Source organism: Ruditapes philippinarum, unplaced genomic scaffold, assembly GCF_026571515.1.
Source record: "Ruditapes philippinarum isolate M1 unplaced genomic scaffold, ASM2657151v2 ctg8743_1_1_1_1, whole genome shotgun sequence".
Classification (NCBI taxonomy): domain Eukaryota; kingdom Metazoa; phylum Mollusca; class Bivalvia; order Venerida; family Veneridae; genus Ruditapes; species Ruditapes philippinarum.
In genome coordinates, this window is record NW_026855372.1 from 25,031 (window position 1) to 49,296 (window position 24,266).

A 24,266-nucleotide genomic window follows, 5' to 3' on the forward strand; every position below is an offset into this window, starting at 1 on the left:
ATAAAGTATGAAAATTAATAAAGGGTAATAACTCACAAATAAGAAGTGCAGAGTACCGGTTCTTAAACACTGCACTTTTTCTTAATGAGATCTATCATCCTATGAAGTTTCATGTCCATAGCTTTCATACTTGGGGAGAAATGACCGGGACAAAGTATGAAAATTAACAAAGGGCAATAACTCAAAAAATAAGATATGCAGAGTACTGGTTCTTGTGCACTGCACTTCTTCTTAATGAGATCTATTATCCTATGAAGTTTCAAGTCCATAGCTTTTATACTTTCGGAGAAATGGCCCGGACAAAAATAAAGTATGAAAATTAACAAAGGGCAATAACTCAAAAAGTAAGAAATGCAGAGTAACACTTCTTGTGCACTGCACTTCTTCTTAATGAGATCTATCATCCTATAAAGTTTCAAGTCCATAGCTTTTACACTTTAGGAGAAATGGCCTGGACAAAAATAAAGTATGAAAATTAACAAAGGGCAATAACTCAAAAACTAAGAAATGCAGAGTACCAGTTTTTATGCACTGCACTTTTTCTGAACGAGATCTATCATCCTATGAAGTTTCAAGACCATAGCTTTTATACTTTAGGAGAAATGGCCTGGACAAAAATAAAGTATGAAAATTAACAAAGGGCAATAACTCAAAAAATAAGAAATGCAGAGTACCGGTCCTTGTGCACTGCACTTCTTCTTAATGAGATCTATCATCCTATGAAGTTTCAAGTCCATAGCTTTTATAGTTGAAGAGAAATGGCCCGGACAAAATTAAAGTATGAAAATTAACAAAGGGCAATAACTCAAAAAATAAGAAATGCAGAGTACCGGTTCTTGTGCACTGCACTTCTTCTTAATGAGATCTATCATCCTATGAAGTTTCAAGTCCATAGCTTTTATAGTTGAAGAGAAATGGCCCGGACAAAATTAAAGTATGAAAATTAACAAAGGGCAATAACTCAAAAATTAAGAAGTGCAGAGTACCGGTCCTTGTGCACTGCACTTCGGGTTATTGAAGAAGCTTGCATACCAAGTTTGAAGTCAATCAGACTTAAAGTGACTGAGTTATGCTCCGGACAAGCTTTAGGGGACGCCGACGCCGCCGCCGCCGACACCGCCGACAAAAGTAATCCCTATATGTCACCTTTTCAAGGCGACACAATAAAATGGCGCTTTCCTATCTTCACCCACGCGGGTCAGGTTAGAGCGTTAAGATTTCACAATAGTTGTCACAGTGCACTCTAGAAACGTAAAAGAACATGTCAAATGAATGACTTAGACTTGTTTCAATCATACAATATCCAACAATATATGTTATTGTAACTTCCAAGGTTTGTTCATGTTACATGAATTGTTTTAAAACAACTTGGTGATTATGTCGGTGTCTAAATTTTGTTCAACATGCACAGATATATTTACGCTATACAGAATTTATACAGAAATACATGCTTGGGCTTTATAAATGTCGTTATAGCGTGATTGGAGTACATTGGATCATTTTAATATTGCCTGAGTATCCCTTTAACATTTTAACTTATTTATTTATTCATCTTGGATATTTCATTGAACTTTCATTGTAAACGTTAAATTCAGTATTAATTAAAAAATGTTTTTCAAGTAAAGTAACCCGGTTTTTATTTTTTATTTACGAAAACTAAGTCACGTGATATGATTTTCAGTTGTTTAACAAAATCACAGGTAAAAGGGAACGGGGGTATAGTGTAAGTCATGGCCACGCAACGTTTACCTGTGAACAAAATCACATAAACGTATCTTTTAATTAATATTAATGCTCGTATGACTATTTATCTTCAAAAGTAAACACATCGTGCTTAAACATAAATATTTTGCAATATTATACTGAAAAGCTGAAAATCTCACCTTTCTATCAGTCCGTCATAACCCGAACTTTGGATCGCGGAAGTTTGTATTCTAGTTCTCAGGGGGCTACACAGTGAGATTATCGCCCTTGAAAGCATAAACTCTATTATAAATCCTTTTGAGTACAGTGTTGCATAAAATAACTGCTCTTTAAGTTGAAAATAAACATATTTTGTAACGTTTACAAAAGGGTTAACTTAAAGAAAGTGTGTCTTCATTTGAATTATTATTTATAAGAAACATTTGTACGTACATGTGTACATAATATATGCCTGTCATTGAGACTTCCTCATACAGGTAATTAGTATGCAATGGGATATAAATAAAAAGAAGTAAATGAATCAAAGGTTAATTTAAATTTTACGCATTTAATAATTTCAAAAAATAACTATGTACCCTGTTACGGGTATTTCTTATTCATCCATGATTAAAGTCCACAGTTATTTAAAATAAATCAGGGAAGCAAATTAAATGGTATTTTTGATGCAAGATCAACGATTTGTATGACCTGTATAAGACTTATCTTGGCAAAGTTATGTAACAATACATATATATACAATCTCATTGGTTTTAAATTTCAAAATTTTTTACTCTATGAAAATCTATAAGTTGAAACAGGACCACAAAATAGGGCAACTTCTGACTCCAGGGACATTTATATACGAAGGCAAGAAGATTAAAATTTGTATTCATAAGAACATAAGTTCTTAGTATCAGAATTCCAGTGTGGGTAAATTTTGACCTAAGGACTTATCCATGTTATTAACCATAAATCAAAGCTCTGGCTTCCTTCTAGATTCTGGCAAAGAGATTTTCCAAGATTTCAATTCTTTTAACCAGTTCAAGTTAGATATACATAATTCGATGATAATTTATAAAACGTATATAATACTTGTGTAAAGGACAACTAAGTTTTCAAAAAAAAAAATGTACCCATTAGTGCTGTTGAAAGGAATTGTGAATACAGACAACTAATGACTTAAGATTTTTATTGATCAAGTCTTAACATAGTGTTGATAATAAAAATATAATCACATTACCTTTACAACTTATTTTTATTTTCTCTAAATGCACTGACGGACTTTAAAAACGCATCAGTTTTTTGTTTGTTTTTGTTTTGCTTTTATATAGGGAAGAGCATATCCGATTAAAAAAACAAGTTAAAATTGTTACTGTCATAGCCTCTTTTGTTGAATTTTAGTCGAAAATGCATGGTAAAAATGTCTCAGAAATGCTTTTATTTCGCAAAAGCTTTTTAATTCTGTTGTATTACTTGTAACTCATAGGCCAATTACTTGAACCATCTTTTACATTTGTTGCTTTTTGGCAAGAAGTACAGTTATAGTCAAAAAGTATTTTGTATCGAATACACAATTCTACTTTGCTACTTTTTTACATTTTGCTACCTTTACAACAAGTATATACATTTATCGGTAATGTCTGAAGGTAACAAACATTTAACATACATTTAAACCATTAATTAAACATTATAAAAGTCATATTTGCCATTTCTAAAGAAAAAAATGTATTTGTTTCCTGTAACTAACTTTTGTATGTTTTTTTATCATAATTATAATAATGCTCAAATGAAGATGTATCAATAGTGTAAGTTCCAAAAGCATTATTTGTTACGATAGTACCGAATTTAAATTTCATGTTAATAAAGGGAGGTAATTAGAAGTTTATTTTCCATAAAGTCTAAATGAAAATTTTCAATAAGAAATGAATTCATTCATTTCAATAATAACATATAATGTGGACAAATATTTGCTGTAAATATTTTTACATATTCTTCGCTGTTTGAAAATTGTTTTAGAAACATAATTATATACATGTATAAAATTTCACTTAAGGGTGGTAACAACCTGAATTACAACATTCAGGATCTTTAAAAGATGGTGTCCTATTTTTGTTCGAACAAATTATACCAATGTCGTACACGTAGATGTCGTTTTGTAACAAAAAGAATGTCAGTGTAATAACTTTTTAGTATTCTTATATTTGTCTTTACATCAAAGGCAGGACTATTTCATTTAAAGAGCAGAAAATGATTAATCATTTAAGTAAATGTTCATGAGTTCATATAAATATGATTTCAAATTTCAAGGACACAGAATGAAAATGTATTACCTTTCTTTTAACTATCTCAACCTGATTTTTTAAACGCGGAAGATTGGATATTCTGATACGCAAGGGTAGCAACTCTCTGTTTTCTGTCACGTACATATGACGTTAAGCTCCCTTAAAATCTAAGCAGCATGCACACTGCGGTATACCGTACCCCGGATATTGCTCGATATTATGAGGACTTTCATCCCATTTCGCGACTTTGAACGAGGAAAGAAGGTATGTTTAGTGACGATATTTAGTCATTTTGAATTGGCTTGATATAAATTTTGTAGAAACACAAATACTACGATAATTTCTCTAGTTACTGAAACCCCAAAAATGTTGAGAAATAGCTTTGAAATATAATTAGGAGGTAAAATTCGTCTCTTTGCTCACGTGATAAATGAGCTCGGATCAGTCAAATTTGATGTTTTTGTGCATATACTTCCTTAAAAGAAAAACTTGAATCGAGTGAAATGTAATAATGGTGATAATGTTTATGTTGTAAATGTTCAATCAACAATAGACCTCAGATGACAGTGCATTTTGAGAATAAATACACATGTCAGTGTACCGAGTATTGCGTTGGAGTTGCCCGCCGGTGTCACGAGTATTGCTTTTAGTGTAACGAGTATTGGTTATCAATGAAGAGTAAATGCAAGTAGTAAACACAAAGTATTTACCACATTTAATTTTAAATATTTCTTACTGTGTATACTTATTTACACTATATGTGCAGAATATGCAGAATTCGGAGGTACTTTACTGGAAACATCTGCGAATAATCCAGATTTACATTCCTGCTCGTGAAAAATCTCAGCCGAACGAACTCAGCAATTTTCTGTGTTTAAAATGTTCTCGTTGCTATCGAAGGATCAACCTTTCCAGAATTTGTTAATAATTATTGCATATCTTACTTAAAAAGGTAAAAAAATGCATCCAAAGTGCATTAATACTGCCTCAATATTGTCAATATTAGACGGTATTGAGCAAGTGTGCCAATATCTTATATCAACCTACTTCCTTCTATGCCAAAAATCCATATAAAGGTAACTTTCGGGCATTTTGTACCTGCACTCTAGCAACGGCAGACCGTCTGCACGTGAAATTTTGTTACGCCATTAGCAATGAGTTACCGTATGACTGCCGAGCGGGTACAGCTCAAAAACCGAATAATAGATTTTGATAAGATTATGATAAAGGGCTGCAGATGCAATAAAAAGGTTATGTTCATTATAACCTTTTACCTCATAAAGGCGTGTTTTGAAGGCTTTACACCCCACCCCTTTGTACAAAGTGTACAACATGCGCTATTTAGGCCCCAAACACGTTTTTTTCGTTTGAGAAATGTTGTTCAAAAAAGTGATCACTTTTTCGGCGCCACCCCCATTAAAAAGGTACATCAAGGGGGTTACGCAGGGGGGGGGGGATGTGCCCCCTTCTGTTTGGGGGTTTGAAGTGGGGCAGTAGCCCCTCTAATCGCCGAGAAGACTTGGTACTTTTGGGGGGCCTAAATGGCCTCAGGTCGATTTAAACGTACCGTGTAATAAAACCTAAGACTTTATCTCAATCAATTGAGAAGTTGGTGCACATTGAAATCAGTTTTGATGGGAAAAAACAACGCAAAATAGAGGTTTTTGGCAATTTTGAGACGCCCCCCACCCCGTTGCCATGATAATTGGAAATTTAAAAATGAGCATGCTATTCCACAGGCTATGGTCCAGCTAACATGTGTGCCCTGTTTGATCAGTATTGAAGCATTTTTTATAGTTTCATAGCAGTTTGAACTTGTAACAAGAGGCTTAATTATAATTCAATGAAAACAGCCATTTTTCGCATTATGCTCATGCAGTAAAAGGTTAAGACGATGCCGGCATGCTTGGACGGCATAAGACCTCAGGCCAATATTTTATTAAGTGCGTCGATATGTTTCTTAAGGCAAACTTGCCCTGTAAAAACCTATTATCAATGTCATCTAAATAATTTTTTTTATTCTTGTCCATTTCAGAGATGGGTCTCCTTGATCAAAGTGTCTTGAGACATGTATTTAAAGTTTTTTATCGTCAATTTTGATGGTTCTACCCTGCTTCCGACCCTGCACACACTTAATTTCATCCATAGTGTGATTTTCAACCAAATTGGAAATTAAATCTCTGTATTTGCCCGTAGGAAAAGAACAGTAATAACACTGAAAATGCACTGTTGAATCTGAAATATTTGAATAAATATCATATAAACAGTACATTATCAGAAAAATGAAATTGAATCGATAAACAGACGTGAAAATTAGACAAAAATATCGAGTTTCCATACTAATGTGCTTATTCTGTTTTGCAATACTCTGTACACTAAAGTTGGGCTATTTTGCAATACTCAGTACACTTAAAATCAATACTCGGTACACTGTCTTGTATCTTTTTTGGCCTGTATCTTTTTGTACTTTCACATTTTTTGCCTGAAATTTGGACAAGGCATACTAGGATTGTGAATAAAAAAATTGCTCGATTCAATTTTTTTTATATTGGTAATATAATAATTTCTTTCGATTCTACAGTATCGCGGTCAGTATTTTCTAGTGAGCAGCGGATCGTTTAGGGGTAGTTTAATCAATTTTACAAATACCTGTAATACCTTTACGTCTTTTAGAGCTACAAAAATACCTCTAGATATATAAAACCCGTTTAGATAAATGAATAGCCATTAGTTTGGAAAGTATCGTCGCTGAACTTACCTTCGTTCCCCGTTCAAAGTCGCGAAATGGGATGAAAGTCCTCATAATATCGAGCAATATCCGGGGTACGGTATACCGCAGTGATGCAAACGTATTAAATCTTTGTTTATATCATAGCATAGCTAATTGTGAACATAGCTCATTGTCTTGTGATGTTAACCAGTATAGCAAAGTGTGCTGTAGCTAACTTGTCGTCTGGTTTGTCAATATAGCTAATTCTGATGTCAGGTTTAAGAACATAGCTAATTGTGCCGCGTTCAAAGTGTTTTTTTAATCATTTTGATTTTAAACAATTTCTGTGTAAAGGGCTTTTTTATATCACCAGTGCAGTTTGTGCAATTTTATTTCCAATTATACGGGGAAGTCAAAGACCGGGCCCGCGAAGCGGGTCCGGGCTTTGGCTTGCCCGGCTATAGACTACACGTGTACATTTAAAAGAAAATCAAATAAAAAACAATTAAAAAATATAGAGAATTCTATACCTATCAATGAAATTTTCAGTATCAGTTCTAGTCGGGCGCCGCCATTTACAATGTAACTCAATGATAATAGGCGGGGTGTTCCGATTTCGGAACAAATCTCAACTTTTCGGATAAATGATAATCGTCGAGTGTTCCGGATGAAAACGGAAGCGGTGAATGTAATACCGAATGACACCTTTAAAACGGAAAGAATGAAAGGAATTTTTAACGACTTCCCCGTTCATAGGCATTGCCTAATTTCATATTACATATATAGATAAGTGTTTGTTACTCATCATTTAAGAAATTAAATATGCCTAGCGTGATACAGTACATCGTCGGATACCTACGGCCGAACCATTTACATTTATCAGCCCGATATTCAGTCGTTTAGAGGTGTGTCAAAGGCAGCTATTTCATTGGCTGCCTCACGATTTCATGAGGCGATTAAAACCAATCAAAACGCTAGTTCTATACGACGTTCGGTACGACACGTTAAATTCAGTTTTCAACATCGTAAAATTAAACGATTTCCAGCAAGAAAGTATAGATAATTTACTTTTACAGCGTGATGTTTTCCTGTCTGATTGATATCTGCTTTCAGAATAATACTGATTTGGCGATAGTTTTTGCCCTTGATTTTAGCAAGACACGTACAACAGTGTTTACCCGTGGGCGCTGCCATTTTGTTTTTTATTATTTTTTCCTCCGCTATTGAAGAATATAAATTTGTTAAACGCGATGTCATTGGTAGATATTTTACGCACTTGTTGCTGTATATCGACGCAAATCGATTCATTTTACCCACGGTTGATTGCATGTTATGTGACATGTTTATCAATCGTGGGTATCCGACGATGGGTACAATAGAGCGACATTTATTGGTGTTACTATTGCACGCTGATGTAAACGAATAAAATTTCATGACACGTTTGTGTCGATTTAATTATAATGTACTATTTGTAAAATATCATTTAAATCATTATCTTTTCGTAAACGTGTTAATACAAGAATTTCATGTTTTTTTTAATCGGGACTCGACTCAAGATTCCACTCTTTACCGGTAATCTATGGTCCGCGTACGGAATTTAATCATGTGTCGTTCTTAACCAATTCAATTTTGTAAATGCTTACTAATAAACATTCACCTATACGTAAACATAAAAACTATCCTTTTTATCGCAAGAAACCAAATGTATCTTAATTTATTTTACTTGTAAGTATAGGTTTAAGTTTATTAGTACGTATTTACAAAATTAAATTTGTCAGGCACATCACTTGATGTTTTTGACCATTGCATAAAATCTATCACAAAGAAATCATTTTGGTACCCCATTCTTTAATTCTAAAATTTGACATCTCAGATGACACCTCCTCTTTTTTGTTTGTTGTGTATCCTAAACACTTGTGGAACTAGTCATTTGATTTACATATTTGTTTTTATATAGATTTTATCACAAATATTTGTTAGATAATTTATATCTAGTTTTCTATGGCAAGTTACAGTTTAATGTATTAAATGCACACTAATCCACAAGAATGATATGCCCTATATTCAAGCGATCTGACATTTAACAAACGGTCACAGTTTTGTTTTTTTTTTCCAGAGAAATTTCATTTGATAATTCAAATGTTTTTGATCTCTTATGTTTTCCTGGGCGAGTCGATTCGCATATTAAATATTTATTTTTGTCTGTCTTTTCCGTCGTAAAAATTCTATGTTACAAATATTTTAAGATAAGACCATAAGGTTATGGAAAATTAACACACTTATGTTTTCATTTATTATCATGTTGTTTTCATGTATGAATCACAATCATTCAAGATAACATACTGTTGTTTCATGTATTCATCATAACTTATTCCATTTTAATAATTATTCAATTCTTTTCTATAACAGTAACGTAACACATAATACATAGTTTTTTTGTGTGCAAAATATGATACTTAAATACTATCAACATAATTATCAAGCGTAAATTGCATACTTTCAATAATTATACTAATTCAGTTTTAATCGGGCTTGATAATAATTTAACACTGCATCAAAGAAATCAGGCGTTGTTATTACTTTTATTTTTACTTTGTGTGTTATGGGCCTTAAATGTTTTGTTGTTGTTTTCATTCATAACAATCTACTTATTGTAACGTTTAAGAAAAAAACGAAAACAGAGAAATCATTTGAATATTTTAACAAACAACAATTAAATTTAATTATTCTTCTACACAATTTTCAATGTTTTCACTTTCAAACCTCAAGTTTTTGTAATATAAACTTGTCAATAAGGTATTTAACACGACTATGAAAAAAATAATAGCATTCACTGAGATATAAATATATCCAGCATAAAAGAGATAAGATGTTCGTGGCTGTCAAGGAGGAGGATGTATACAGATGAAGAATGTGTTTTATCAGCCAATGTTCCGCCTCCTCTGCTTACATATTTTGAATTTATTTTTGTTGAATATTTGAACATTGTTAAAGCGTCGGCATCATAGATTGATCAGTTTTGATGTGCGTATTATAATTAAGATAAAAAACATGAATAGGAGTAGATCTTTTCCAGGTAAATATTAATCAATCATCATGCTTTATTTTTCATAAAAGCGTTATGCGAAATCTTTATATATGTAGTTATTTATTTATTTTTAAGTAGCATCACTTCTTTGTGATTTTGAATTTGATCCGTTCGTTGTTTTAGTAATTATATAAGAATTTGAACTGTTTATTTCTAACAATACGTAGGGATAATAAGCAATCATTTTATTTGATAGAGGAAAAATAGGGGAAAAAATAGAGAACGGATAATCAACCAGAATCATTCATTGTCTAATGGTGTGCGTTATCATAAAGATGTTACCGACATGTATACAGCTTGTCTCTGGTAAATCGTCCTCAATAAATTACGAATTTTACATTTATATCATTAGAACTTAAAATTTCAGGACAACCGGTGAGTATTACAACGGCTGTTCAACGATTTAACCGACGTAAATACGGACAGGATGACGTCACTAACTCAGCTAAACATGGTACACAAACATATGCTTCCGGTGGGAATGAATTAAGTCCAGTAGTGTCGGAAAGTACACGACGAAGACAGAAGTTTTCCAAACAGATTCAAAACCGGAACCGGAAGTACAAGGAAACAAAAATGGCGGACTCGTTATCTGGGGCAGATATTCCCAAAATAACACGAGAGCTAACATTTTTCCTGCCTAATTCATGGGAATTTGACAAGCCTGCAAAGGATCAGGAAGATACTCTGCAGAAGCCTGCGCCAATTGCTAATTGTACGGTTCACGTCACAGAAATAGACATTAACATTTCAAAGAAAAGTTGATTATTAATGACATTGATTTGATTTGCATTTGAAGTGTGTTCAATTAACTAAACACTTTTTGCAGTTTTTTTAATGCTATTGAAAGATGTATTTATGTGCTTGGAACTTAAGTGACACAGGGTAGCATCTGTACTTATATTTGAGTTTAATGTTGAAAAACTTGTCGTAACGTATGTTTAGCTTGTTTTAAAGCTGCATGTCTCCAGATGATCCAACATACTTCAATAAAATCAAACTTGAGAAAATTGAACTATGATTTTAAAGGGACTCCACTGAGGTTTTTGACATGATGGGACTGAAATATTTTCCAGATAAATGTACCATTTGATGTAGGTTTAGACCACTAATCTGCGTGCAAAATTTCAGATCATTCGCGCACTTCGTTTTTCCAGAATAATTATTTCTGTTTAAAGTGCCCCAGCTCATTTATGTAAGAAATTCAAATGTTATGTTTTTAGGCTCTTAAACCTCAGTGGAGTCCCTTTAAGATAAGTAAAAAGTTTTAAGTAATAATATGCATGTTATGTACGATTAATGACCTGTTTTGCAGTATTTATCACCATAATTATACTGCGAGACCAGCGCAGAATATTTTCTCTAAAACACTATACAATATGCATGTGCAAACAGTTAAAACTAGTTTATAGATATCTATTTTTAAATTTTTGATTTTAACAATTTAATAATGACTGAACATATTTTATAAATATTTCTCCAGGAAACACTATATCTACATGAGAAAAAATACGCACGTACCATCGACTATTTGTTAGGCAAATATTTACCTTTTCATTTAACCTTTAACCGTTTGGAGTTCTTCTTTCAACCAGTTGATAAAACTTCAGAATACGCGTGTTGTTAAAATAAAAACTGCATATCTTTATGCAACCTTACAAACGTAACATGTATACATTTTTTAGGAATATGTAAAAAAAGAACATTGAGCTATATGTAAATAACAAAACAATAAATTCGTAAATAATAAAACAGGTTTTGTATGCAAATTAAAGGGATGATATCTAAACAACCATAGATGTCAATATGTGACGTTTATTTATAATTGTAGTCGAATACGACAAACATATAAATTGTAGAATATTGTAAACACATTTAACACCATCTTGTGTGTTGTCATTCCAAATTTTTGTAGCATTAAAGCCACAAAGATACTTCTTATCTTGTATTGTCAACTGCCATCTCTAGACCGAGGAGTCATGCTATATTTACCCCTAAATAGTAACGTGTCACGACAAAACCAACATAATGGGTTTGCGACAAGCATGGATCCAGACCAGCCTGCGCATCCGCGCAGTCTGATCAGGATCCATGCTGTTCGCTATCAGTTTCTCTACTTGTAATAGGGTTTGTAAGCGAACAGCGTGGATCCTGATCAGACTGCGCGGATGCGGATCCATGCTGGTCGCGAACCCATTATGTTGGTTTTGTCGTGACGCGGCTCATTTATGGCACATCCAATTATGACAGCGAGACATTCTAATACTGGAAATGCAAGTGACTCATTTATTCACCAGTAAGTCTCTCCTCTTCCACTGGACTTAATCCTCGTCTTAATCCTACTGCCAAATCAATGTACATCTGAAAATATACAACAACATAAAACTTACCTAGTTCAAGACGGAAGTAGCATATTTTTTATAGAAGTAATTTCCATGCTCACAATTCCATGATTCACAAAAAATAGCGTTGGACTGTAAAACGGGCGACCCGGGTTCGATTCCCGGACGGCGTAGGTCACTTTCGTTGTGACTGATCATGAAATCTTTTCTACGGTCATTCGCACTGTTCCTCAGCTCTGGTATACATACAGAAGTTCCAGTTCCTTGCGAAAGTGAAGGCAACTAGTACTGGTAAACTTCTTGACAGCCTGCCCAGGGCCGATGCGGTGGCTGAACTGTGCTCTGGTAAATTCAATGTGGGTTACTGTCGTGATCCGGAGTGATCAATAATACTACTCTCTTCCTCGTGCAGAAAAGTCTCCATATGACCTAAACAGTGTTGGTGCGAAATCGTGAACTGGTAAAGGTGAGACCGTCACTTGATTAAGATAAACTTGCGCATTCATTAAGTCCAATTAACACATACAATTAGCAAGGGATAGATTGACATATTATACATTACTTGTTCTGTTTCTCTCTGTATAATTTCATCTAACCTTCCAACAAGGGTTTTGAACACAGGTCTGTGATCGGGCGTATATTTCCAACATTCTACCATAAGTCTGTATCTGTTTAAATATTCAATACATTTAAAATATGATTCTCCAAAAAAAACATTGAATAACTTTATCATTTCATAAACCTTCTTATAAATGCATACCTTCTGAAGAATACATTATTTTCTTTAAATTTATAACTAGAATAGACTGATGCCAGTTTTTTGTAACGCTATGAACACAAACTATATTCCATATAATAAAGGGTTGATGCACCTTTTTACGTTCTGCAGAAGCACAAGGGCGTACGCATTTAAAGCCCCAGCAATCAAAAAGAGGGATTCAATAAGTTGGAGGGCTTCTGCAGATATTAATGCAAGGAAAGACTGCATAAGCGCTATTCTTGACATGACGCCCTGAGTCACGCATATTAAACAACGTTTAACAACGGCGCGTGTTTTTATTTCTCTCATTTTAATTAAAACCTGTGAGCGCAGTGTGTATGCAAGAACATTTTATAATTTTTCGAATGTTATGTATGACACCAAAGCCTCGTAGTATCAAATAAAATAAGATATAATAGTGGTAAGGCGTCATATATAACGCGAAACACAAGGCGTTTTAATGCCCTTTTAGCGTAATTACGCCCTTTTTAGTACAGTCCCTGAGGACCTTTTGTGTGCAAAAAAGGTCCATAGATAAATGTTATACCAATGTAAAGCTAAATGTTTGAAGTTTACAAAAATTTTGGGTAGACATGTCAAATCATGGTACGTTTTGAGAAATCCAAGATGGCCGCCAAGATGGCCGCCAAATTATTGAAAAACGGCTAATACGCAATTTATATGATAAAATTAGTTCTTCTTGTATTTATTTTGGTACAGGTGATGTTAAAACTTCACATCCTATTGGAACAATATGAAAATGGAGGCATTTCTATTATTTTTTCATATTCTCTGAATTTCATAGATAAATTTGCTAAAAAATGCATGAAAAAATCATCAAAAATTGATATGGGGCTGACATTTTTTCCTACCAGCTAAGGCATAGCGGTGTGAATGAATATTTTTACCATAAACTACAAAGCTTTGAACAAGACCATACTAATATCACCCTTATTTTTTATCTTTATTGTAAAAGAATGTGGATTCTGATATTCTTAAAGTGGGTGGGGTAACGAAAACTAAGTCTCAGTATTTTGTTAACTGGTTTGTTATGATAATTAAAACTATGAATAGTCAACATGTATTGCACTTTGGCATGTACCTAAAGTTATAAATAATTAAGAAACTTAGACTGATATTTTGTTTGTCAATATTCAACATGTTCTGTTGCCATGGCAACGGAGAAGTAAAATAAAAGACACACCTGAAACGTATGACACTTTCAACTTTTAGCATTTTAAGCAAGTTGTTAAGAATGACACAAACTTATAGATAAATAACCTGTGCACAATGCCATAGTAACAAATTGAAAAAAAATGTAACACTAAAAGAAGTCACATTTAATTCTAGCAAATTATCAACACAGATATTTTGAAATTAGATGAATAAATTTATGTCAAGAATTTGCATCATGCATTTGCTTTTTTCAAACTGCTTTACATAGAAAAAGGTCATGTCAAATGTGAATGTTGTTATGTTTGGAAAGGATAATTAATGGTGATAATAATAAGTAAAAGGCAGTCTTAAGGTAGAAATGTATATAAACATTATCGAATGTTTGAAACTGTACATATGGTAAGTATTTAAGACTTTGCAGCTTAAGCGAGAAATAAATAGGTCACTGGTTCAAATTCTAGGTCAACCAATATCAAATTTTAATGAAAATCAAACTTTTTGGTTACAGCTTGTATTATGAAATTCTAACTTGCGTAAGATAAAATTATAGGTCAACTGATCTCAGTATATAATTCTGAATCTGAAATTTTACAATCAAAATACAAACAGATCACTAGAACAAATTAAGGTCAGCTGGCATATTATATTGTGTCTGTAATACAAATTTTTTAGCTTCAAAAACAAGAAAGTAAGTCACGAGGTCTTAAATTCTAGGTCACCTTATAACAAAGAGGAAAACAAGACAATTCTTCCAACCAAATGGTCTTGCATTGTGGTTTCTGACATAAACAGTTTTTTTTATATAAAAATCGACATCTTGGCAGGGCCATTTTTATGCTCCCCGAAATTATGGGGGAGCATATAGTCGCCGGGCGTGTGTCCAAAACCTAGTCGGGGAGCATGTTTCAACTGGTTCTTCTTTTAATCCAGACTCATGATCATTATTTGATGCCTGCAAACTAAGCACTTTACGGAGAGTGTCGGATGTAAAGTCCAGACGTCTCTTGTTCCACAGACAACAATTGATCTCGGACATTGAGTTTTACGGTCATTTGTCTGTCAAAAAAGTTAGTACCGTAGCTTAGTAGAAATTGGTCATTACTCTTCTGGTTATTTATCCATGAAAGTCAGATAGTTCAACCAACCTTCAAGCTATCAACAAAGAAGTATTGAAATTGGCGTATAACCCAGACCCGGCCCTTTCATGATTTGAAGACACATGGTAAAGTCTTCTAGAAATTGTATCACATGCTCAAAACAATGGAGTTAAAGGGATGATTTTATAAAGGATGATTTAATATATAAGTTAGACTATGTAAATCAATTGACCCTTTGGAAAGGTAATTATAATCAAACGGATCATGACTTTACCAAGCTTAGAAGTTGTGTATTATTACTATTATATGATTTATATCGTGACATAAATTGATATGGTCATAGAATGAATGCTTCACACTTAAATATCAAAGCATTTTATTTATGGAGAAGAAAGTTTTCAAAGAATTTTCTTTATAACACAAAGTAAAATGACTTCTGGGGTTAGGTCAACTTTGACCAGATTGTCAAGATTTGAAAAATAAATACAGGTTTTTTTGACAATGCTTTAAACCCAAAATCTAAGATCTGGGCATTTGGTTTTTGGAAAAATATATGATTTTAAAAAGTTTTCCTATGTGTCTCCATATGAAATAAGTTGACCCTAGGGGTGGGTTAAATTTTCATTTGAATAAATTTTGTACTGGTCTATACAAGGCTACAACAGAAATAATAAGCTATAGGCATCAGTTTGGGAGAAGTATTCTGCTTAAGCCTGTACCGTCCATGAACAGGCTCAATCAAACCGAGCCTGCAACATTTTAAATTTTGCCGTGTTGGTCTTTCTTTAGGGATTCTGTATTTATCTAATTTTTTTTTAGCTTTTCCTTTATGTAAATTGAAGTGCCCCTGGCATAAATGAATTTGACCACAAGATCGTGATTTAAGCAAATTTAATAGTATTATATACTAGGTCCTGCAGTTATGGAGAAGAATATTTTCATGTTTTTCCTATATTTACACTGTGTAAAGAAAGTTTACTCCGGGGCTTCGCAAGAAACATGAATGTGTACTTCTTGACCTTTTACCAACCATGACCTTGATGTTGTGTCATGTATATCATAAGCACATAGTCTCACGATGGCGATTATTTGTGCCAAGTTATTTAAAATCTTCCATAAAGTCAAAAAGTTATGGAGAACGTATAACCTTGATCTTGGTTGCAGCGACCTGGATGTTGAGGTCTGTAAATTGTGTCGTGGTGGGGATCATTTGTGCTAAGTATTTTTAAAACCTTTGAATTGTCAATAAGTTATAGAGCGGGCATGAAAAAACAAGTTTTTACATTGGACCGTTGATTGTGACCCTGACCTTCAGGGTTGTGACTTGCTTATTGTGCTCTGTCAATGGTGTCACAATGTTGATCATTTCTGTCAATTTATCTTAAAAACATTTCAGAGGTTTAAAAGAAAGAGACAGATGCGAAATGTAGACTTTCTAATTTATGAACTGTAAGTGTGACCCTGACCTTTGGGGTAGCAATTCAATTATTGCGATCTGCATATTGGTGATCAATTGTGCCTTGCTATTTAAACAAAATTTCATAGGTTTAAAAGTTATGGAGGGGACACGAAATGTAGATTTTTATACATTTGACCTTGACCTTTGGTGTAGCAACCCAATGTTTGCGTTCTGCACATGTTCTTATACTGGTTATCAATTGTGCCAAGATATTTTTTTTAATTTCAGCGGTTAAAATGTTGGAGCGGACACGAAATGTACACTTTTGTACATTTGACCTGAAAGTGTGACCTTGACCTTTTGTGTAGCAACCCAATTATTGCGCACTGCACGTCGTGTCATGATGGTGATCCGTTGTACCAAGTTATTTAAAAACTTTACAGCGTTAAAAAAGTTATGGAGCGGACACGAAATGTAGACTTTTTATTATTAAATGAAGACTTTTAACATTTGACCTTAAATTGTGACCTTGACCTTGGGGGTAGCAACTCAATTATTGCGCTCTGCATATTGTCTCATTATGGTGATCACTTGTGCCAAGTTATTTCAAAAAAAAATTCAGGGGTTAAACAGTTATGGAGCGGTCACGAAAGTGTTATGGACGGACGGACTGACAGACGGAGTCCATTCCTATATTCCCCCTTTCCGCTACGCGGAAGGTGATTACTGATCAACAATGTTGGTTTAGTCCCATCTGAAAAAGCCATACATATAAAAGTTCAAGATCTTTTTATTTATTTCTGGGAATATTTGAAATCATTACGCATTGTCAGTTCTATTTTTAACTTCTGTGACTAAGATATACAATAATCCGATTTGTGCAAAAAACAACAACAAAACAAAATTTCTGTCAAATTTTATCAAATATAGCCTATTTTTACGTCACATCAACACTTTAAAAGGCTTTGTGGCGACTTTCCTGCTTTACTGAGGAAGACCTTTATATGTTTCCCTCCGTGCATTATTTCATAATATTGGCACCTTCTGGTCAACTTTTAAGGCAAATTAGAATTACAAAGTATATAAGAAAATGAAATTTGGCTTATTCAAATAAAGAAAACAGTAAAATTGTTTGTAAAATAAAGAAATCAAAGTCATATGTTCATCCTGATTCCAAATTCAAAAACTTAATCTTAATTTGGAACACACTAGTGTTCATGTGCATTACATGCTACCGGACAATTTGAGAAATGCTGTTTTTCCTCATCTCCAATTACATTGAAACTATGGTTTTCATACTGCACTTTTATAATGACTTATTTAAAACAGAAAGCTTATATGAATTTTGGATACGTTTAGCCGCGGGTTATTTCACATAATTTATTGATATTTATTGGTGATGAGAAAATAACGAAACTGTCACAGTTGATATGTTTACCAATGTCTTTGAGATTTTATTTGAATGTTACCTGTATATCAGTTATAGCTTATTACTACGTGACGACAATTTACATACTTTTTTGTGTGAGTGGAACAAAAATCGCCCCCAAAGGTTTACAAACACATATTTTTCTTATAACTGGTAAAAAAAGGTCGAAAACAAAAGCAAAATTTATCATAACACTAAATTTATTAAGTGCCTTTTTGATATATATATAACATGTTCAAATGCGTTAAAATCAACAAATTTATATCATAGTTATAAACATTAAAAAAGAATACTCGACATTAAATGAAATTTCAACAATTATACAAATCTAGATATGACTATGTAAATTTATTTGCATATAAACATACTCTTAAATTCTTTTCAACGTGATATGAAACAGACCGCCATCTTCTTAAATAGTCACATACTTCTAAAGAACGAAGTGAGACTGCGGTAACAAAACTCATATTATTTACATATCGGAATTACTCATATTGTATAATTACTTTGAGACTTTTAAGTTTTAGTTTTGTGTACATTCTTCTGTAGCTTGTTCTTAATGTATACTAGAGTTTTTCCCCTCTGTATCCGATTTTCAATAGGTAAAACAATGGAGATTCTATACAACGTTTTAGGGATTCTGTTTTTCTCTATTTTAATGTGTTTAAATGGAGGGGTTGTATTTGGTAATAAGACAAGATACCACTTGATGAGCAGTCCGGAGTTTGTTGATGATCATTTAAAACATACTGACCGTATAACAAAGCATTAGGTGGTCTGACATGTAGGTCACAAAATAATTTATAAAGAATTTTGAGGCAACTGTGGAATATGGCCTATTTGTTTTGCGTAACAAGACACCTATACAGGATTTATAATTAATGCTGCTCTATATTTTTTAGAATAGAAGAAAGTGTCAAATATTTAACACAAAATGGTTTCTCAAACTGTTACACTATTTCAGCTAGGCTTGTATTGCATTGAGATGAGAACACAATCATTTAGGTGTTCCAGATGCATCTATGGCACATTATCTTGAAGACGTTCTTCATCACAACATATTGACATATTGTCTATTCCTTCTTATCACATTTGATCTGTGGGATTTTTTTTGCTTTATTTGTTATTTATTATTATTATTTAATGACCAATAAATGAAGAATGTTGAAAGTTTTTTTCTCAAATCGGACCAAACATCAAGCAAAAATTTTATTTTTCAATATAACTCTTAGTAAATTTCATTACACATGTATTATCTTTTGCCTCTAAAACTTTAAGCGTTTTTATTGTTACAGTAACGGATCAGCAAAATGTTACCGATGTTTAAATTCAAATTTGTATTTTTTCATAGAAAGTAAATGTAGTATAATTTGAAATGACTTTTTTATGTTTCAAATGTATCCAATTCTGTAATGCATAATCATGACATTAACTTCTACAACATGCTTGAAATGATAAAACTGAAAGCCTCATACGTTTCCGGGTTTCTCTCATTTTACCACTTTGTTGCCATGGCAACAGAACCAATTAATGTTGTTGATAGAATGAAAATCTACCTTTTAAAAAATTAAAGACTTAAGAACATTTTAAAATGTAATCGTGTTGGTTATTCTTAGTCTTAATAATCATTATATATCAGTTCACTAGAAATTTGGACTCAATTTTCGTGTACCCCACCCATTTTAGGAATGTCAGAATCCACATTCTTACACAATAAAAATAAAAATAAGGGTACATTTAGTATGTTGTTGATCAGGTCTTTGTATAATATGGTAAAAATATTAGTTTTCACCACTATGCCTCGACTGACAGGAAAAAATGCCAGCCCTATGTCGATTTTTGATACTTTTTCATGCATTTTTAGCCAAATTTCTCTATGAAAACAAGAGAATATGTATAAGAAAAAGGAAAAGGACCCTTTTTCATATTGTTCCAATAGGATGTGAAGTTTTAACATCACCTGTACTAAAATAAATACAAAAATGAACTAATTTTATCATATAAATTGCGTATTAGCCATTTTTCAATAATTTGGCGGCCATCTTGGCGGCCATCTTGGATTTCTAAAAACGTACCATAATTTGACATGTCTACCCAATTTTTTTGTAAACTTCAAACATTTACCTTTACATTGGTATAACATTTATCCATGGACCTTTTTTGCACACAAAAGGTCCCCAGGGACTGTACTATTTTCGCGTTACGTCGCCTTTTGTTTCGCGTAATTACGGCTTTTGATTCGCGTGATAACGCCATTATTCGCGTTATAACGCCTTTGCATTTTATTCCCATTTTATTTGATACTATTAGTTCTCGTAGTATGGTATATAAATGTACAATACCAGAGCTACATACATATCATTTGGGCAGAGTGATGGCTGGGGCATGACATATCCTGAATTGTGCATAGATATCAGCATATCCGGTAGTATCCCTGGATACGGACTGCCACCTAGTGTCACCACTTCCCACAGGAGTACACCATATGACCAGACGTCACTTTTAGTGGTGTATCTCCCTTCTATAAGCGTCTCTGGACTCATCCATTTATATGGTAGTCTCCCCTATAAGTAAATATAGATAAGACAAGAATTACGTGTATATATGTGACATAGATATATGATGCAACTATTCCTTTGGCTTGAATGAAATGCCCGTTCACATCGACTAATCTGCCGTTTTAGACACAGTTGGTACGGTCTCCGGGCAAGTAACCATTTTGGATCAAATCCTTAAGATGGATGAAATGGAAATCCGAAAAAACCCCAGCACAGCAGTTTAGATGATAGTGCGGGTTCGGTTTGACCGGCCATTTTCCTGGACAAAAGTGGTAAATGTAAGCTATTGTCCACGCCCCTATAGCACCAATATCGTGAGAATTTACCTCACCATAAATGTTTTAACGTTAAAAATTATAACACTAAACAAATATACATACCGCTGTTTCTTGATAATAATAGTCCGACTCATACACATCACGTGACAGACCGAAATCGGATATCTTTGCAATTGGTCCTTGAGACAGCAAAATATTTCTAGCTGCAAGGTCACGGTGTAAAATCTGCATAAACATGGAATAAAGAAAATATTAAAATGCAAGTTAAAAGAATGCACAAGATCGATCAGTGATCACATATATCGCTAATGCGTAGCAGAAGACACAAAAATCATGAACAGGCCAAAACGCGTTTTTTCTTCTTTTCAAGGACCATAACTCAGCCAAAATCAGTTAAGCCAAAAAAAAAAAAAAAAAAAAAAAAAAAAAATCCAGTGTAATATGCGCAAGTACTTCAACTACCAATCAATTTTGTTTTATTTAACCCATTACGTTATATACACGCCTTTTAACGCCTTTTTAACCCCCCCCCCTTTTTGTTGTCTCAAATGGTGAAAAAATGCCTTATTTAGGCCCCAACCACTTGTTTTTGTTTGAGAAATGTTGTTAAAAAAGTGACCTCTTTTTCGGCGCGGCCCCCAACCAAAAGATACATCAGGGGGTTGCCAGAAGGGGGATGTGCCCCCTTCTGTTTTGGGGGTTTGAAGGGGGGCGGAGTCCCCCTCATCGCGAAGAAAATTTTGGACTTGCGAGAGGCTATAAAGGACCCCAGATTGATCATAAGGTAACGTGTAACCAACGCTGAAAAGCATTTGACTCTATATCAATCCATTGAGAAGTTGCAGCACTTTGAAATCAATTTCGATGGAAAAAATCAACGCAAAATAGTGATTTTTGGCAATTTTGAGATGTCCCTTCGTTGCCATGGTAACAGAAAATTTTAGCCTGAGCATGTTGTTGCAAGGGCAATGGTCCAGTCAACAATTGTGCCAAGTTTGTTTAGTGTTGAAGCAGTTTTGATAGTATTATAGCAATTTGAACTTGTAACGGGAGACTTTTCAATGAAAACAGCCTTTTTTCACAAAATGCTCATGAAGTAATGGGTTAAGTTGTATAAGAGAAATAGTCCGGGCAAAACATTAAAAACTAAAAATCTTTTTAGGGCCATAACTTTAACAAAAAATCACTGAACTCAATAGCAGGCGACAAAAATGTATAAGGATGAGTAAAAATACCCCCTTACTTACTTTATTTCACTTAGATAGAGTAACAATTTTGACATTAAATAGACAAGTACGTAACACCCAAGTATACCTTTAGAGAACTTAAATAAGCCATCCCCTTCGCTATATGCCACATAAACATATAGAGCCGGGAACATTGTGACCATAGATATGACCTCTCCTCGGAACAATCCAGGTTCTGTATCACTGTCCGATTGGCTTCATAATATGTCCTCAAAAAGTTCTTAAGATCGCCATCCTCTGCAAGTTCCATCACTATTGCACGAGACCCTGTAATTATTCAACATGCAAGTTGGCCCTTTTTTGTCCCTTTTTTAGCAGTGAAAAAAATAGCCCTGCCTTTTTTGCTAGGTCGTCTGCTCACAAACAAAATATGAACATTTCCGGTGTTTAGAGTTTTATGCAAACTGGCTGACAGACTATCAAAATGCTATGCTGACTTGGTTTGCATTAAACGCCTTTGGTAGAAACAAATTTCACTGCTAAAAATCGGAAACGTTTAGTTTTAGCAACTTTTATTGAATGTTATCTACAAGGATTATAAACATCATCATTCTAATACTATACTTGAACTAGTAATTTCATAAATATATTTTGAGGGAAGCGATAGCCTTGTATCATGTCCTGGTATCGAACCATAAATAATTTGTTATCGAGTCACGACCATAACTTTTCTTATGACACAACTACTGGTTAGTTTTATCGGACTAGTACATTATTGAAATAATTAGCAAGAAAGCGTTACACATTCGACTTTTAGCTTCAGCTTAATGTATTTTCTTGCAAAAAATGAAGAGAAGTACACTATGAATTCAACTTGGTTTCTAACATGTATGTTTTCATATAATCACAGTATTTTACATGTTTTAAACATTTTATTTCGCTTGCATCTATTATAATTTAACTCGTTTACGAACTACAAATGTAATAATATGTATAATTATTCACCATTGATAATACACGATCCATACACCTCAACTATATTTTGGTGGGATCCAACTTTCTTTAAATTTTCACATTCCTTCATTAAACTTTCTGTTTCCGTTGGATTTACATTATCTGAATTGTAAAAAGAAATTGCATCATACATGTACATGCAGAAAGTGGGATCGGTGGCCTAGTGAGTGAGGTCTATAAATCTAAACCCAGGGGTCGTGGGTTCAAGCACTGCTAGACTCACGACCATGAATTCTCACATGACACCGGTACCGGTTATTTCTAGACAGCGGACTCGAGACTGGTTCAATAAGATACACGTATTTCTTCACAATCATGCTTTGATAAAAAATTAACATACAAAAAGACATTTTTGTTAATACGAACAAGTACCTGTTGGGGGTGTTAATGACACCAATATTAAAGTATTGTGAAGACATACCTTCTGAATTATTGGTGGAACAAGAATGTCAATGTGTCCTCTTGTAGAAAGACAAAATAGAAAGGGTACCATCAAAGTAATTCATATCATTGTTTTCTACAACTCCACACCGGCTGATACAGAAGGTATTTTAACGCATTTTTTTCACAAATTAATAATAGAATCGCAAACTGATGCCAAACATTTTCATGATAAACACAATATCAGCCTTTATTAAATTTATCTCTTCATATTTACAATTTAAATGCACATATTTTATATACCTCTAATTCTTTTGATGGCAACTTTTCTTCCAACATTGTTAAAACCAGTCTCGAAACCTTCATATACTTCACCAAACGCCCCGCGTCCGAGAAGTTTTACCAGACGAACTTTACCATACACAGTCAGTTCTGTAAACCCTACATCCTGTAATTATATACTGATTGTAATAATTCACAAAAATCTTGATTTGATTGTCTAAATCTTGTAGCCAAAAATAGAATGTTTCATACATATATAGCCCCTCAGAGCTATAAAAAAGTGTCACCTCTCTCTGTTTAAATAACCATCAGGGGCTTCCGTGGATGAGTGGATAAGGATGCCGACATCAAATCACTTACGCCTCACCGTTATGGCTTTTATTTCCATCCGGGAGTTTGGATTCTTTCATAATGAATTTTACCGAATGTGGTTCTAATGGGGTGCCTGTTCATGCCTGGAATAATGCACGAAGAGCACCTGAGGTCTTCCCCAATCATAAAAGCGGGAAAGTTGACAACATTTAATGATCTTAACAGTGTCGGCGTGGGCGTGACTTAAAATCCGACAAAAACAAACCTTCCACACGTGCATATAGTGCA

At 33.7% G+C, this 24,266-nt stretch overlaps 2 protein-coding genes across 2 annotated transcripts in view; one reads left to right on the forward strand and one right to left on the reverse strand.

The window, feature by feature from the left end:
• The first annotated feature begins 9,669 nt into the window (after positions 1-9,669).
• Positions 9,670-10,528, forward strand: LOC132743095 (uncharacterized). The gene is made up of 2 exons (XM_060731606.1): positions 9,670-9,751; positions 10,131-10,528. Exons 1-2 carry the CDS (start codon positions 9,727-9,729, stop codon positions 10,526-10,528), a joined length of 423 nt encoding a protein of 140 aa, XP_060587589.1. The 5' UTR covers positions 9,670-9,726.
• Positions 10,529-11,562: 1,034 nt separating this feature from the next.
• Positions 11,563-24,266, reverse strand: part of LOC132743094 (fibroblast growth factor receptor 1-like) — a 40,371-nt gene continuing 27,667 nt past the window's right edge. Inside the window, exons 12-18 of the mRNA XM_060731604.1 lie at positions 23,688-23,832; positions 22,995-23,105; positions 22,117-22,316; positions 20,905-21,027; positions 20,322-20,530; positions 12,668-12,773; positions 11,563-12,124 (exon numbers count right to left, since the gene is read on the reverse strand). Of these exons, the coding sequence (XP_060587587.1) occupies positions 12,050-12,124; positions 12,668-12,773; positions 20,322-20,530; positions 20,905-21,027; positions 22,117-22,316; positions 22,995-23,105; positions 23,688-23,832 (969 nt within the window). The 3' untranslated portion in view covers positions 11,563-12,049. The remainder of the gene's footprint in view (positions 12,125-12,667; positions 12,774-20,321; positions 20,531-20,904; positions 21,028-22,116; positions 22,317-22,994; positions 23,106-23,687; positions 23,833-24,266) is intronic.